Source organism: Schistocerca serialis, chromosome 2 (assembly GCF_023864345.2).
Source record: "Schistocerca serialis cubense isolate TAMUIC-IGC-003099 chromosome 2, iqSchSeri2.2, whole genome shotgun sequence".
Lineage (NCBI taxonomy): Eukaryota > Metazoa > Arthropoda > Insecta > Orthoptera > Acrididae > Schistocerca > Schistocerca serialis.
The window spans coordinates 1,061,877,863-1,061,895,189 of NC_064639.1; the positions used below are offsets into that span (position 1 = coordinate 1,061,877,863).

Here is a 17,327-nt window from a genome sequence, read left to right on the forward strand (position 1 = left end):
CGACTTCTGCCTTTACTACAGATCTACTGGCATTGCAGCTGTTGAACATCAGCTACAGGGCGCTATCCGCAAGGTGCAGTCTTGGGCTGTAGCTCATGGGTTCCAGTTTCCGGCAGCCAAGACCTGCGTTATGCATTTCTGCCGGCGACGTACTGTCCACCCGGAGCCGCAGCTTTCTCTTAACGGCAAACTTCTTTCATTGGTGGAATCACACAGGTTTTTGGGGGTGGTTTTCTATGCCCGGTTGACTTGGCTGCCTCATATCCGGCAGCTCAAACAGGCGTGTTGGCAGCATCTCAATGCTCTGCGATGTTTGAGCCACACCCGCTGGGGCAGCGACCGATCTACCCTGTTCCGGCTCTACCAGGCGTTGATCCAGTCTCGTCTGGATTATGGGAGCCTGGCTTATGGCTCAGCTTCCCCATCTGCGTTGCGGGTGCTGGACCCAATCCTCCATAGCGGAATATGCCTTGCCACTGGTGTTTTCCGCACCAGCCCTGTGGACAGCATACTAGTGGAGGCAGGTGTCATTCCACTGCGGTTACGACGCCAACAATTACTGGCTGCTTATGCTGCCCATGTTTTTAGCTTGCCCGGGCATCCTGTTCCCGCAGTCAGTCGTCCATCTGCCAGACCGTCGGCCCCGGTCGGGTTGTCCGATCGCCATACGCGTCGAGGAGCTTCTCTCCGGGCTTGGGTTTTTCCCTGTTCCACCTCCTTTCCGGGCACCTCTGCGTGCACCCCTGTGGTGTGTTCCTCGCCCTTGCCTTTGGTTCGACTTGGCACAGGGCTCGAAGGACTCAGTCCCTCCAGAGGCCTTCCGCCGCCACTTTTATTCCATCCTGGCCACGTATCAGGGCTCTGGAATTGTTTACACTGACGGTTCGATGGTTGCTGGTCGTGTCGGGTATGCGCTAACTCTAGGGGACCATTCCGAACAACGTTCCTTGCTGGATGGCTGCAGCGTTTACACTGCTGAGCTGGTCGCCATCTTTCGTGCCCTAGAGTATATCCGCTCCTGCTCAGGTGAGTCCTTCGTTATCTGTAGCGATTCCCTGAGTGGTTTACGAGCTCTCGACCAGTGTTTTCCTCGTTCTCGTCTGGTGATGGCTATCTATGAGTCCCTGCATACTCTTGCGCATTGCGGCCGCTCTGTGGTCTTTGTGTGGACCCCCGGTCACGTCGGTATCCCGGGCAATGAACGTGTTGACCGCCTGGCCAAACAGGCCACCAGTGAACCCACCCTGGACATTGGCCTCCCGGAGACTGATTTGCGGGCAGTCTTCCGCCGCGAAGTTCTCTCGCTTTGGGATACTTAATGGCGCAATCTGCCCACACCAAACAAACTCCGTTCTCTCAAGGCGACGACGCGTGTGCGGCAGTCATTCATGCGAGCCACTCGCAGAGATTCAGTTGTTCTTTGTCGGCTCCACATTGGCCACACCCGACTGTCTCACAGTTATTTATTGCGTCGTGAGGACCCACCTCTCGGTCGCTGTGGGGCGGTTTTGACGGTGGTGCACATTTTATTAACTTGTCCGCTTTTAACTGTGCTCAGGCAGACATTTGCGCTGCCTGATACGCTCCCTGCCCTTTTATTAGATGACTCTGCCATGGTGGACTTGGTTTTGCGTTTTATTCGGGCAGGGGGTTTTTATAGTTTAATCTGAGTGTTTGTTTTTTAGTGTTGATTCTGGCTTTTAGCCTCTGATTTTAAACTGAGTTTGTAATGTGTTCTTGCTGGTTGGCTTTTCCTCTTTTTTTTTCTCTATGGTCGGCCAACCACCGTCACACTCTGTGTGTTTTAATTTGTTTTGTCTGATCCCTGTCAGAGTGTTTCTCGTCCTGTGTCGTCTGACGTCTTTCCTGCTGTTCGTTTTTTATTCTCCTTGGGCAGTTTTAATTTTTTTGGAAAAAGGGACCGATGACCGTCGCAGTCTGGTCCCTTTAATCCCACAAACCAACCAACCAACCTTCACCTTCACTTCAACTCAGCCAATGAACACACCCGTTAACTCCTATCCTTATTAAAAGTCCTCAATCTTTCCTCTCCCACTCCACACCGGCTGTTCAGAGCATCCTCCTACAGGCCAATCACAAATTAGAACAGCATGCCACCCTCCACCTCAAAAAACTGTCCAATCTACTGGTTTCCCACCTCCGCAAAGGCAACTCACTCACCCTTCACAACCTTTCCAGCAAACCTCAACCTCCTCTCATTGCACACAGACCCAGTCTCTCCCATCTACTCAATCTCCCACTTCCAGCTCCACTCCCCCCAAAATCTCAAAATTCCAATCAACACAATATGGAACCACAACACCCTAATTCAGTAGTTAACCTTTCCTCCAAACCTCTCTCCCAATCCGAAACCTCTGTCCTATCCAAAGACCTCACCTTCAGCCCCACTCCCAGATTCAACCAAACAGCCCTTGTCAAAGATTTACTGTCCTACACCCGTACTCTCTGCTGGAAATATCACTTTGCCACGAAGAAAAATCATCCTAATCCTACTCCTAATGGTCCAACTCCACAAGACACTATCCGAATTGAACCCTGCCTGGAAAAATAATATTTAGCAAAATGTCTGCTTGTGTCTCTGTATGTGCGGATGGATATGTGTGTGTGTGTGCGCGCGAGTGTATACCCCTTCTTTCCCCCTAAGGTAAGTCTTTCCGCTCCCAGGATTGGAATGACTCCTTACCCTCTCCCTTAAAACCCACATCCTTTCGTCTTTCCCTCTCCTTCCCTCTTTCCTGATGAGGCAACATTTGTTGCGAAAGCTTGAATTTCGTGTGCATGTTTGTGTTTGTTTGTGTGTCTATCGACCTGCCAGCACTTTCGTTCGGTAAGGCACATCATCTGTGTTTTTAGATATATTTTTCCCACGTGGAATGGCAACAAACTGTTGCCTCATCAGGAAAGAGGGAAGGAGAGGGAAAGGCGAAAGGATGTGGGTTTTAAGGGAGAGGGTAAGGAGTCATTCCAATCCCAGGAGCGGAAAGACTTAGCTTAGTGGGAAAAAAGGACGGGTATACACGCACGCACGCGCGCGCGCGCGCGCGCGCGCGCGCGCGCGCGCGCGCACACACACACACACACACACACACACACACACACACATATATATCCATCCACACATATACAGACACAAGCAGACATATTAAAAGGCAAAGAGTTTGGGCAGAGATGTCAGTCGAGGCGGAAGTGCAGAGGCAAAGATGTTGTTGAATGGCAGGTGAGGTATGAGTGGCGGCAACTTGAAATTTGCTGAGATTGAGGCCTGGTGGATAACGGGAAGAGAGGATATATTGAAGAGCAAGTTCCCATCTCCGGAGTTCGGATAGGTTGGTGTTAGTGCGAAGTATCCAGATGACCCGGATGGTGTAACACTGTGCCAAAATGTGCTGGCCGTGCACCAAGGCATGTTTAGCCACAGGGTGATCCTCATTACCAACAAACACTGTCTGCCTGTGTCCATTCATGTGAATGGACAGTTTGTTGCTGGTCATTCCCACATAGAATGCATCACAGTGTAGGCAGGTCAGTTGGTAAATCACGTGGGTGCTTTCACACGTGGCTCTGCCTTTGATCATGTACACCTTCCGGGTTACAGGACTGGAGTAGGTGGTGGTGGGAGGGTGCATGGGACAGGTTTTACACCGGTGTCAGTTACAAGGGTAGGAGCCAGAGGGCAGGGAAGGTGGTTTGGGGATTTCATAGGGATGAACTAAGAGGTTACGAAGGTTAGGTGGACGGCGGAAAGACACTCTTGGTGGAGTGGGGAGGATTTCATGAAGGATGGATCTCATTTCAGGGCAGGATTTGAGGAAGTCGTATCCCTGCTGGAGAGCCACATTCAGAGTCTGATCCAGTCCCGGAAAGTATCCTGTCACAAGTGGGGCACTTTTGTGGTTCTTCTGTGGGAGTTTCTGGGTTTGAGAGGATGAGGAAGTGCCTCTGGTTATTTGCTTCTGTACCAGGCCGAGAGGGTAGTTGCGGTATGCGAAAGCTGTTGTCAGGTTGTTGGTGTAATGGTTCAGGGATTCCGGACTGGAGCAGATTCGTTTGCCACGAAGACCTAGGCTGTAGGGAAGGGGCCGTTTGATGTGGAATGGGTGGCAGCTGTCATAATGGAGGTACTGTTGCTTGTTGGTGGGTTTGATGTGGACGGACTTGTGAAGCTGGCCATTGGACAGGTGGAGGTCAACGTCAAGGAAAGTGGCATGGGATTTGGAGTAGGACCAGGTGAATCTGATGGAACCAAAGGAGTTGAGGTTGGAGAGGAAATTCTGGAGTTCTTCTTCACTGTGAGTCCAGATCATGATGTCATCAATAAATATGTACCAAACTTTGGGTTGGCAGGCCTGGGTAACCAAGAAGGCTTCCTCTAAGTGACCCATGAATAGGTTGGCGTATGAGGGGGCCATCCTGGTACCCATGGCTGTTCCCTTTAATTGTTGGTATGTCTGGCCTTCAAAAGTGAAGAATTTGTGGGTCAGGATGAAGCTGGCTAAGGTAATGAGGAAAGAGGTTTTAGGTAGGGTGGCAGGTGATCGGCGTGAAAGGAAGTGCTCCATCGCAGCAAGGCCCTGGATGTGCGGGATATTTGTGTATAAGGAAGTGGCATCAATGCTTACAAGGATGGTTCCCGGGGGTTACAGATTGGGTAAGGATTGCAGGTGTTCGAGAAAGTGGTTGGTGTCTTTGATGAAGGATGGGAGACTGCATGTAATGGGTTGGAGGTGTTGATCTACGTAGGCAGAGATACGTTCTGTGGGGGCTTGGTAACCAGCTACAATGGGGCGGCCGTGATGATTGGGTTTGTGAATTTTAGGAAGAAGGTAGAAGGTAGGGGTGCGGGATGTCGGTGGGGTCAGGAGGTTGATGTAGTCAGGTGAAAGGTTTTGTAGGGGGCCTAAGGTTCTGAGGATTCCTTGAAGCTCCGCCTGGACATCAGGAATGGGATTACCTTGGCAAACTTTGTATGTGGTGTTGTCTGAAAGCTGACGCAGTCCCTCAGCCACATACTCCCGACGATCAAGTATCACGGTCGTGGAACCCTTGTCCGCCGGAAGAATGACGATGGATCGGTCAGCCCTCAGATCACAGATAAGATGAGTCCATGTCCATGATTTTCACATCTTTACCTTTCTTTTCCCCAAATCCAAAGCAGTATCTCATCTGAAATGTGCTGTAGCTGATCCACCTTCCAGCATGTTACCTGTTATCTCAATCTCCGTGGCCCAATCGTCCGCTAGCATGTAAAGTTTACTGATTTGTTTTGTGCCCCATAAGTATTATACATTTTCATCTTCATCAATCTTCTTCCAATGATTATGAGGTTCTTTAAACAATTAATAATGATTTAGTGCAACACCAGCAAGTGTACTCTCATCTTATTTACACTCGTTGCATTAAACACACAATGATCTGCTTTTAGTAAGTAACTTTGATATACTGTGTATAAGACAGTTTAGTAATGCTCACGGTCTATGATTAGTTTAAAAATATTCACTGTGGCAACACATATAAATAACATAGTAACTTCCCTCTTTGATTGGTGGATGCCTGTGGACTTCAATTAACGAATACTGAATGCAGACTGACTAAAATGGAAACCTTATATCTTGACTGCTCAACCATGGCTATCTGTGACTTTACGCATGAAGCCTATTTATTGGTGCAGGTAGTAAAGAAATTACAAAACCCATCAGGTTAGCCAAGAGTGCTAATGTGCTGCTTCCTGGACTCGGGTAAGTGTGCCAGCCCCAGATCGAATCCGCCCAGCGGATTAACAACGTGGGCTGGTGTGCCGGCCAGCCTGGATGTGGTTTTTAGGCAGTTTTCCACATCCCATTAGGTGAATACCGAACTCGTCCTCACATCTCGTCTCAGTTACATGACTCACAGACATTTGAAACACATTCGCACTATTTCATGGTTTTCACTAAACACAGACAGCTGGGGTACACTGATTCCATCCCGGGGGTGGAGGTATGGGGTGACTGCAGGAAGGACATCTGGTCACCACTTTAAATTAACCATGCCCAATCCGTTGTAACCACACCAACCCTGCAGAAACTACAGGACAAAGGCGCAAGTGAAAGTAAGTAAGCAAGTACTAAAGAAATTACAAAATGTTAAAGTACAAAGCTGTTAAATTTGAGATATTCACATAAAAGACAGAAAAAAGATAGCTAAACAAACACAGTAGGCAGTGAAGTAAATTTGTTTAACCGAAAGCTATTTCCTCTGGAATTGGTATAAATGACGGTTATTATTTTATGAAAATAATTGGAGAGATAAAAAATCTATTCACCAAACAGTGGCAAGAGAAAAAACATACAAAGGTTAAAGAAATGTGCAGACTTTCAGAGCCAGTGGCTTCTTGTTCTTCTGGCAGTAGGGTTGAAGGGAAGGAGGAGATGTAGAAGTAACTTCAGGTGTGCCCCTGGGAAGTTTGTTAGGACCCTTGTTGTTCTTTTTGTATATTAATGACCTTGTAGACAATATTAATAGTAAAACCAGCCTTTTTGCAGTTGATGCAGTTATCTATAATGAAGTACTATCTGAGAGAAGCTGCATAAATATTCGGTCTGATCATCTTAAGATTTTAACGTGGTGCAGAGATTGGCAGCTCATCCAAATGTTCAGAAGTTTAAAATTGTGCACTTCACAAAATGAAAAAAATATAGTATCCTATGACTATAATATCAATTAATCGCTGCTGGAATCAGCCAACTCATTCCTAGCCACACCATGGGAGGAATGTAGAACTATGGAAAAGAAAGAGCCCTATTTGCCAAGGTATATAGTCTGCAAGAGAATGGATGGGAACTCCTTTCTGGCTTCAAAGCCTCTGTTTTTTGTTGAAAATGTGGAGGAAAAGTTAGGGAAAGTGGCTGTGCTGTCAAAAATGAGAAATGGGGCTGTCATCATTCAGACAGCATCCCCAGCTCAGTCCTGGGTGTTGCTCGCCTGTGACCAGCTGGGTGACACTCCCGTTGCCGTCACCACTCATAAAAGCCTCAACATGGTCCAGGGGATTTTCCATCGTGACCTTCTCTTGCAGCCTGATGATGAGCTCCGCATCAAGTTAGAACAGCGGAGCGTTCACTTCATCTGGCATGTTTATAGGGGACCTAAATACAATAGGGTTGCTACTGCTGCCTTCATCTTTGCCTTTGAGGGGGACTCATTGCCTAAAGAGGTCAAGGTGATGGTATACCGATATGACATAAAACCATACATCCCTCCCCCTAAGTAGTGCTTTAAGTGTTTGAAATTTGGGGGCACATGTCTTCCCACTGCAATTCCAGCACCACACGTTAATACTGGAGACGTCCAGTGCATCCAAATACTCCATGTGCCCCTCCACACAGTTGTGTCAGCTGTGGAAGAACCACTCCCCCTGCTAGCCAGACTGCACAGTACTCCAAAAGGAGTGAAAAACTATGGAGTACAAGACCCTGACCAGCTGACTTTCCAAGAGCTAAATGTAAATTTGAATGGTTGCGCCCCATTTGCTTGACATCTATATATGCTGCAGCTACGTTGGCATGTCATCGTTGTTTTTGATGGTAGTTCCAACATCTCTGTCTCATTCATTGGGCCCCTCAGACTCTGCCGAATATATCTGTCCTCTTGGTGTTTGGGGGCACCTCTTCTTCCATTGCTCCAAAAGCACCTACCTCGAGAGCAATTACCCCCCCCCCCCCCCCCCCCCACACACACACCAGGAACATTGGTCCCCTCCCCACAGCGAAAGAGGCCAAGTCTCCTCTGGCTCCTCTCGCACAGAATGGGTCCCTTGGGACTCTGCCTTCCAAGGTCTCCACTAATGCCCAAGTCGACACTCATCAGTGGCTGAAGGAGCAACAAGGTGCTGGATGAAGAGCTTTGCAGTCTTCCTCTGTGCCTGAAGCTACTTCGGAGAAGTCCTCCCAGCAAGCCCAAAAAGAGAAGCGAGAGAGCAAGCAGACAAAGAAGTAGTCTGCCAAGAAACAGGACCCTCCGGTGGCCCCTACCAGTTCTGTGCCTGAGGTGGTGGAGATTTTAGCTTCCCCTAAGGACCTGGATCTCATCGACACCTCACCCACAATTAAAAATGGATAAAAACACTCAACCTGTGGCAGCAGGTGATGCTGAGGCATAAACTGCCTCCTTGGTTACTTCATGCCTTCCCCAACTACAGAGAGCATCATTCTCCGGTGGAATTACAAGAACTGATGTTGCCTGATGGAAAAGACAGGGCAGGACAGGCAACAACTCTCTGGCATGAATGATGGGTTGGAAACATGCAGCCAGTGAAGCTGCAGCATGCACATTGAAATAAAGCAAGATGGAATAGCTCCACTTGCTATAATTCCACTCATTAAATACCTTTTTTTCAGTTTTCTGTTCCATATGTGAAATATGAACCTTAAATATGTGATATCTCCAAACTTTTACATAAACACTATTTCACTAAACTTTTTTACCAACAGAACAGTTTTTAGACTACTAGTGGTAACGATATGGTTATTTATACGGGGTGATTCAAGAGGAATGTCATGTAATTTGTGAGCTGATTCTACACGTGAAAATAAACCGAAAAAAAAAATCCATGTACATATGTTCAATTTTCGATCATTACAGAACTGGGGCAAGTTGAAGACTACACGCATCCATGAATGATGATGAAGACGAGTGTGAATATTATTTACCGAAATGCTGTGTAGGCACTGTGGTGGACAGAATAATGGTGGGACAGATGACTTGATCATCCTACATGAGGTGCCGAAAGGTCCTCCACCGATCTCAACGCACTTGTAAATATGTTGGAGGGGGTGTTTTGTCGCACATCAAACATCATCTCAATGGTCTTTAATGCTGGCAACAGCAGCAGTGATGTGAGTGACAAGTATTCCATATATATCCATCTTTGTAGCGTACATATCCCCCTTTACACAGCCCCATAAACAGCAGTCTGATGGAGTTAGGTTGGGTGATCTGGCAGGCCAGTTAATGGGTCCACCATGGCAAATCCACCATTAAGGAAATGTGTTATTCAGATACTGGCATACTTGTCTGGTACAGTAAATTGGTGATCCGTCATGTTGCAGGTATGTTTGCTGTCATTGCTCTAATGTCACATATTCGAAAAGTGCATGTAGTTCTTCTCTCAGGAAATGTGAGTACACTGCAACTCTCATGTGATTTGGCAGGAACAAAGCCCCCATCACCAGATCATCAATCATACCACACCAGATGTTCACTGAGAATCTAACTTGGAATTTTGATCCCTAGTGTCATGTGGGATCTCAATTGTCCATGTACGAGAATTGTGGGTGTTCATGATACCACTGTGTGCAGTTGTAGCCTCATACGTCACCTGGATGCAGATGTTGCACAGGCTGCACATGGAATGAGTACAAGCCCTCGGAATGTAATGTATGCCACACTCAAGTTTGCGGAATACCGAGCTGATAGCTAATGCGCTGTGTACTGGTTGTGGGACTCCATTGTACCATTGCAGTAATGTCTTCCCTGACTGGACAGCCTCAAATTCTGTTTTTTCTCGCACCTGGCTGAGTTACAGCAACTGTTCAGTGTTATACCTGCTTTTTGCGTTGCCCTTTAGGAAACCTGGTTTCCCACAGTGCAGACCCCTACCCTGTGTGGCTGTCGGGGGTACTACAAAAACCATCCTGACCGTGACTGTATCAAGTGGAGCTTGTATCTATGTCCTTACCTCTGTCTGTAGTGAACCTGTGCCCTTTCAAACACATTTAGAAGCTGTGGCTGTCAGGGTGAGGACAATGCAGGATATTACCATCTGTGACATCTACCTCCCTCCAAATGGCGAAGTGCCACCCCATGTATTGGCTGCCCTAATTTCCCAACTCTGCTCGCCTGTGGCTGCCCTAATTTCCCAACTCCGCTCGCCTGTTCTACTTCCGGGTGATTTTAAAGCCCGTAACCCTTTGTAGGGTGTAACCTAGTTTACTGGTCATGGTAAACATGTCAAGGACCTACTGACTCAACTCAGCCTTTTCCTCCTAAATACGGGTGCCCACACATTTCAGTGTTGCACAAGGCACATACTCGGCCATTGATCTCTCGGTTTGCAGTCCTGGCCTCCTCCTGTCTGTCCACTGGAGAGCTCACTTGTGTGGTAGTGTCCACTTTCCACTCTTCCTGTCCCTACCTCAGCATCACTCATCTGAACACTTGCCCATATGGGCTTTTCCCAAGGCTGACTGGGACACTTTCACCTCTACTACCATGGTTGAAGCTCTGTTGCATGGAAACGATGAGGTGATCCACACCATCACTACTACCATTGTTGCCGCAGCTGAATCCCTCAGTTTGCCCCTGGTGGAAGTCAGTGCCTTAGTGGTCGCTGGAAATCGCTGCAGCTATTAGAGACCATAGGTGGGCTCTCCAGTGTCATAAGCACCACCCGTCCCTGGAGAACCTCTGCCTTCAAACGGTTCTATCCCCAGGTCTGCCTACTCTTCAAATGAGGGAAGCAGGAGTGTTGGGAACAATGCATCTCTACCATTGGAGCATGAACCTCTCTTCCCCAGCTTTAGATCATGCTTCAACACGTTTTACAGCTATCAGACACTTGCAGGTGTACCTCGAATTTCCTCACATGGAGCTGTATCTGCTGATCCAGATGTAATCAAAGAGCGTCTTGCCAAGCACTATGCTTACACCTCTGTGTCTGAGAATTACCGCCCCGCCTTTTGTCTCCTCAAACAGCAGATGGAGCGACAACACCTATCTTTTGCTTCACGCCACCGTGAGCCATATAATGCTCTCTTTGGTGAGTGGGAATTTCTCAGTGCCCTTGCTGACTGTCCTGTCACGGACCACATCCATTCCCAAATGATTAAACATCTGTCCGCGGATTACCAGCACTGCCTCCTTGTCATCTTCAACCGCATCTGAAGCGACGGCGAATTCCCATCGCAGAGGTGGGAGAGTATCATCATTCCAGTGCTAAAGCCTGGTAAGAACCCGCTTGAAGTGGATAGCTATTGTCCTATCAGCCTCGCCAACGTTCTGCGCAAGCTGCTCGAATGTATGGTGGACTGGTTATTGTGTTGGCTCCTTGAGTCTCAGGACCTTCTGGGTCCATCTCAGGGCAGTTTTCAATAAGGGCCCTCTATCACCAACAACTTGGTCCACCTGGAGTCTGCCGTTCGATCAGCTGTTTCCCACTGACAGCACCTTATTGTCGCCTTTTTTGACTTGACGAAGGCCTACATACCACATGGTGACACCACATCCTCACTACTTTGTACAAGTGGGGTCTCCGGGGCCTGCTCCTGATTTTTATACGGAACTTCTTGTCACTCAGCACTTTCAGAGTTCATGTTGGTGCTTCCCGCAGTGTACCCCTATGCAAGATAATGGGGTCCCACAGGGCTCTGTCCTGAGTGTCCCACTCTTTTTAATTGCTGTTAATGGTCTTACACTTGAAGTGGGTTCCTCAAGTATCTCCCCTCCTATATGCTTGGCAATTTTTGTATTTCCTTCTGCTCCTCTTCTATTGGTGGGGCTGAACGTCAGCTGCAGGGAGCCACATGAAATGCACAGTCATGGGTCATCATTCACGGCTTTCAGTTTTTGGACGCTCAACTTGCGTCGTGCACTTCTGTCATCTTCGTACTGTCCACCCCCATCCAGAACTTTACGTTGATGACCAACTACATTATATAGTGGAGACTTACTGCTTTTTGCAGATGGTCTTCAATGCCCGTTTAACTTGGTTTCCCCATCTTTGCCAGCTAAAGGAAAAGTGCTGGTGGCATCTTAATATTATTCAATGCCTGAGCCACTCCGACTGGGGTGCTGACTGCTCAACACTGCTGCAGCTGTACAAAGCCATTGTGCTGTCCTGTCTGGACTATGGGAGCCTGATGTATGGTTCAGCATCGCACTGCGGTTGCTGGACCCTATCCACCACTTTGGAGTTCAGCTTGCGACGGGAGCTTTCTGAATGAGTGCAGTGAACAGCCTCCTCTTGGAAGCTGGTATTCCTCCATTGTGACTCTGGTGGCAAATACAGCTTGCATATTATACCGCCCACATTCGTAGTTCACCTTACCGTCCAAATTATAGTCTCCTTTTCCCTAACAAGGCGATCCATCTCCCACAACGGCGGCCCAGGACAGAGAATCCCCTGCAGTCCGTGTCTGGTTGCTTCTTACTGACTCAATACTTTCCCTCTACTGCCTTTCCTGCAGGTCCACTTACGTACATCTCTGTGGTTCATGCCTTGGCCACAGCTTTGTCTGGACCTATCGTAAGGCCCAAAAGGCTCAGTTCCACCTGATGCCCTCTGCTGTCAATTTTTCTCTATTCTCGACAAGTTCCAGGGCTCAGAAATAGTCTACACTGATGGATCAATGGTCGATGGTCTTGTTGGATTCACTTACACACATATTGGACATACTGAACAATGCTCATCACCAGATGTCTGCAGTGTTTTTGCTGCAGAGTTGGTAGCCATCTGTCACACTCTTGAGCATATCTGCTCCTGTGCCGGTGAGTCCTTTGTCATCTGTAGTGACTCCTTCAGCAGCCTACAAGCTTTTGACCAGAGCTTCCCTCACCATTGATTGATAATGACTATCCAGTAGTCTCTTTATGCTCTCGGCAACAGTGGACATTCAGTGACCTTCATTTGGACCCCAGGACATGTCAGGATCCTGGACAGTGAACTTGCTGACGGGCTGGCCAAACAGACTGTTGGTAAACCAACTCTGAAGATCAGCTTGCCAGAGACTGATGCAGTCATCCATGTGAACCACTCACAGGGACTCGATGTCCTTTGCCAGCTCCACATCAGCCAGACACAATGTCTTAATGGCTGATGTTGTTTTACATTTTATTTGTGACAGGGATTTTTGTCACATGTCTGGTCTTCTCTCCCAGGCCTCCATCCTCCCTCAATTTTAACTCTTCCTCATTCTCTCTTTGCTGTTTGTTTGCCTTGGTCTTTGTCTTATCCCTATCTGTGTTCCTCCATCCTAGTCTTTCAGGTTTGAGATTTTAGTGTGTTGCAGGGAGGCTGGCTCATCCTTTTTTATTTTTACTATCAGCCAGCCCAAGCCACTTGCATGTTTCCAAACCATCATTCATGCCAGAGAGTTGTTGCCTGTCCTGCCCTGTCTTTTCCATCAGGCAACATGAGTTGTTGTAATATTCACTTATAATCAAATATTAATTTCTGATATGTGCTATTTTAGACCCTGAAAATTATCACACAGTTAAATTTCATTCAAGATGCTCCTAAATACTAACTACCTGAATCCATAATAAAATTGTGTAATTTTTGATTATATGGTTAAAACAGTAACATATAATGGGTTAAAGCTGATTGTAGTTGAGGAATATAAAATAGCTATTCAGTTTTTGGTCTACCTGTGCACATATCATACAAAAGTATGCAGTAATATTTGATGGCCTTTTGATTGTGGAAGAGGGCATGTAACAATGCTTATGGGTGCCGTTTCCTCAACCAGTTCCATGAATGAATATCTGTCTGTGTGTCACCCTTCTTCTCAGAATTATTTATTAGCTATTGAACAGGCAACCTTCTGTAAGATGGTTAAGTGAACATTCTCTCTAAAAGCACTATTTCAGGGAAGACTGTATTTTTCATTTTTATGAGTGATGTAGTACCCTAGTAAAGTGTCCTGCAGAATTTTACATATGAAACTTCCTGGCAGATTAAAGCTGTGTGCCCGACCGAGACTCGAACTCGGGACCTTTGCCTTTCGCGGGCAAGTGCTCTACCAACTGAGCTACCGAAGCACGACTCACGCCCGGCAGAAGTAAAGCTGTGAGTACCGGGTGTGAGTCGTGCTTCGGTAGCTCAGTTGGTAGAGCACTTGCCCGCGAAAGGCAAAGGTCCCGAGTTCGAGTCTCGGTCGGGCACACAGTTTTAATCTGCCAGGAAGTTTCATATCAGCGCACACTCCGCTGCAGAGTGAAAATCTCATTCTAGAATTTTACATAGTTTGTTCCTCATTAAGCCTTTCCGCAACACAGCGATCGGAACTCAAGTAAGGTTTCTGAATCTAATTTGTTATGAGAAACTGCCTTGGATACTACATTAAAAGGATCGGAAAGCATGTGCTCATAAGGCACTGTGTAGTGCTGTAGTTGCAGGTAGTCAGGAACAGATAAAGTAGGTATTCTTGCTCTAATGGTGTAAAGATATTGTGTAATCTCAGCTCAATTTTGGATGAAAATTTTGACTGCTTGGTGCTCCGTAGCTTTCGTATATTTGTTAAAACATGTCTTCCGTACTCCATGAACTGCACCATAATTGTTTTATTTGTCAAAACTGGTTTTCAGGTTTATAACCCATCAAAAGTGGCATATTTATACACTTCTATAGCAATGAAACGCTTGTCATTTAATACAACAGGACCTGAAATATGTCTTATAACAGAGCACCCAGTTTGTCATGTATGTTCCTGCTGTCAAATTGTAGGCAGTGGCAATTCTTGATAATGTTTGACATAATTGTCATACAGAGTTCCATATTTACTTTACGTGACAGTTACGTCAAACATTAATGAGCATTGTCACTGCCTAAAATTGGGTAGCAGTAACATACATGATGAACTGGATACTGTGTTACAGTACATATTTCATATTCTGTTGTATTAACCGACAAGCGTGTCATTGCCACAGAATGCCACTGATGAGGGGTTATAAAATCAAAAACCGGTTTTGGCAAATAAAATATTTCTAATGAAGCTTTTGGTGTATAGATGATGTCTTTTAATCAATTGCAGGTATTCATTGTGATTAGAAAGGTGTGCTTTGTAGTCAGTTAGGAGATCAGTCTAGGCATAATTCCCTCTAAAATCCAATTTATACCGAGCCTCTATGCCAATGTCAGTGAATCCATTTACACAAAACTGCATTTGTTATCCAAAGTTAAAGTCATTTATCACTCAGATCACTTAGTGAGAAACCAGAATTATTCTAAATTTACTGCAGGTTGTACTCACGGCTATACAATATTGAAATAACCATCGCAGCTAAGCTGCAGTGTGCCTGAGCAATTCTAAATGAATGATCTATTTTGTCTGCTGTGTGTGTTTCCTTGATTATGTCCCCATCATTCCAAATTAATTTACTGTGGAGTGTACAAAATGATAGACCATATTGAGGATTCTGAAGCAGTGTAGGTTCATTATGCAGTGAAAACCAATTCTGCACTGGCTTCAAGCTGTACAAGGAACACTGTTAGCAGAGAAATAAATCCAGGACATCCTTTCTTGCCTACAGGGCAAGGAAATGAAATAATAATTAATAATTAGTAATTATGAAAGAATGGAAATGTGTCACTCTTTCCTCATTCTCCACTCGTGCTTTATCTAACACTTCTCCTCTTCCTTCTACCTCCCTTTCCACTTTCTCACACTTACCTGCACCACTCACCCTTCCTTGCCACTTTCTCGCACTTACCTGCACCACTCACCCTTCCTTTCCACTGTCTCACTCTTACCTGCACCACAGGCCTCTTCCTTTCCAATTCATCACACTTTTCCGCCCTCCTCTCTTCCCCTTTCCACTTTCGTATACTTTTCCACCCCCTTCACCATGTCTTTTCACTTTCTCACATGTCACTACACCCCCAACCCCAATCTCCATCCTATTCCACTTCCTCTCATTTCTCCACCCTCTCATCCTCCCTTTCCAATTCTCACTGTGTCATGTTAATCACATTGTAGTCTCTTGTGCCTCCATCACCACTCACACTCCCTTTTCAGTATCCCCTGTATCTTACCTCTCACTCTCCTTTCACATTACTCCTTGTACAAGATGCCTTGTTCTCTCTTGTCATTGATCCCTCTACTCTTTTATCACTCTACCTTTTGATTTTCCTTGTACCTCATTTATTACTGTCTCTTCCCATTATGTGTTGAACATCAGTTATCACTCACCCTTCTAATTTTTTTCTCTACTGCACCTCTCACTCTCCCTGACCATCATTCCTAGTAACTCACCTCTCACTCAACCATTCTCAGTATTTCTGATATCTTACCAATACACTTTTCTACAGTTCCTCATACCTCACCTCTCACTCTACCTTCCTACTATTGTTCAAACATTTCAACCAACTCTACCGTTCTCCCATTCCTCAGACGTCACTCTTGTTCTCTGCTCTTGTTATTCTTCACACATGGTACCCTTTCTTCCTACATATTGTTTTTCACACATTGCATTCCTCTCAGCTGTCCCATTGCTTATCACATGTTGCAACCCACTCTCTGCTCCAGCTGTCACAAGTATTTGACTCCAGTATGTATTCCCACAGTCCTACCTGACTCCATTCTCACTGTTCTCGACACCTCACTGACCATTCCCTGTTCCTGCTCTGCCTTACAGGTCGTTACTCTGTCTCCAATGCCATTGTACCCTGCTATCATGCCAAGTCCCCAATTCCACATCTCACAACTTAACCTCCATTTCAAATTCCCTACACTACACTCTTACTTTAATCACCATTGCTTGCACATCAGTCTTCATTCTTGTGTTTCATTATTCATGAAAACTCTCTCCTATTTCACATTCCCATTGTTCTTTATGCTTCATCCTTCTGTCATTTACCCCTATTCTTCATTCTTAACCCCTCTTTTGTCTTCAGCTGTTTCTTGTACAACACTCCCTCTCACCTTGCTTCATTTTATGCTTCACTTTTCTTTGTTCCAGACCTGAGCAGTTCGTCTCATTCTTCCTACCATTTGCCCTCACACCACTGATCTTTTTCTCCCTGCCATATATTCCTTCTGTCCTGTGGCTTATTCTTCTTTTACTCACCACACTGTGCCCTTCACCTTCATATTCTGTCTCCTCTGTATAAACTATCAAAATTCTTCCATCTTTGTCTTACCTTTGCATTACCTTCCCTCCCAGTTTTGCTCTTACCATTTTGCTGGGTGGTGTAGTATCCAGTTGTCTGAGACATTGTGTTGCTGTCTTGGCTTCTGTTTATTCCAGGGTCATTCATCTGAATATGTTCCTAAGTTTGCAATCTGATGTAATTTTTTTTTCTTCTAGGAGCGGTACGAAGAAATGTCACCACCAAAATTTTTGTATGGATCTCATTATTCTGCTCCTGGGTTTGTCCTGTTTTATTTAGTGAGAAAATTTCCACATTACATGTTGTGCTTGCAGAATGGTCGATTTGATCATCCTGACAGAATGTTCAACAGGTATGTTATATATATAATATATGTCTGCTTGTGTCTGTATGTGTGTGGATGGATATGTGTGTGTGTGGGCGAGTGTATACCCGTCCTTTT

General features: G+C 46.0%; 1 protein-coding gene across 1 annotated transcript in view; it reads left to right on the forward strand.

The window, feature by feature from the left end:
* LOC126458511 (protein FAN-like) overlaps positions 1-17,327 on the forward strand; it is a 209,785-nt gene that overhangs the window by 87,137 nt on the left and 105,321 nt on the right. The window contains exon 9 of the mRNA XM_050095606.1: positions 17,083-17,237. Within this exon, the coding sequence (XP_049951563.1) occupies positions 17,083-17,237 (155 nt within the window). The remainder of the gene's footprint in view (positions 1-17,082; positions 17,238-17,327) is intronic.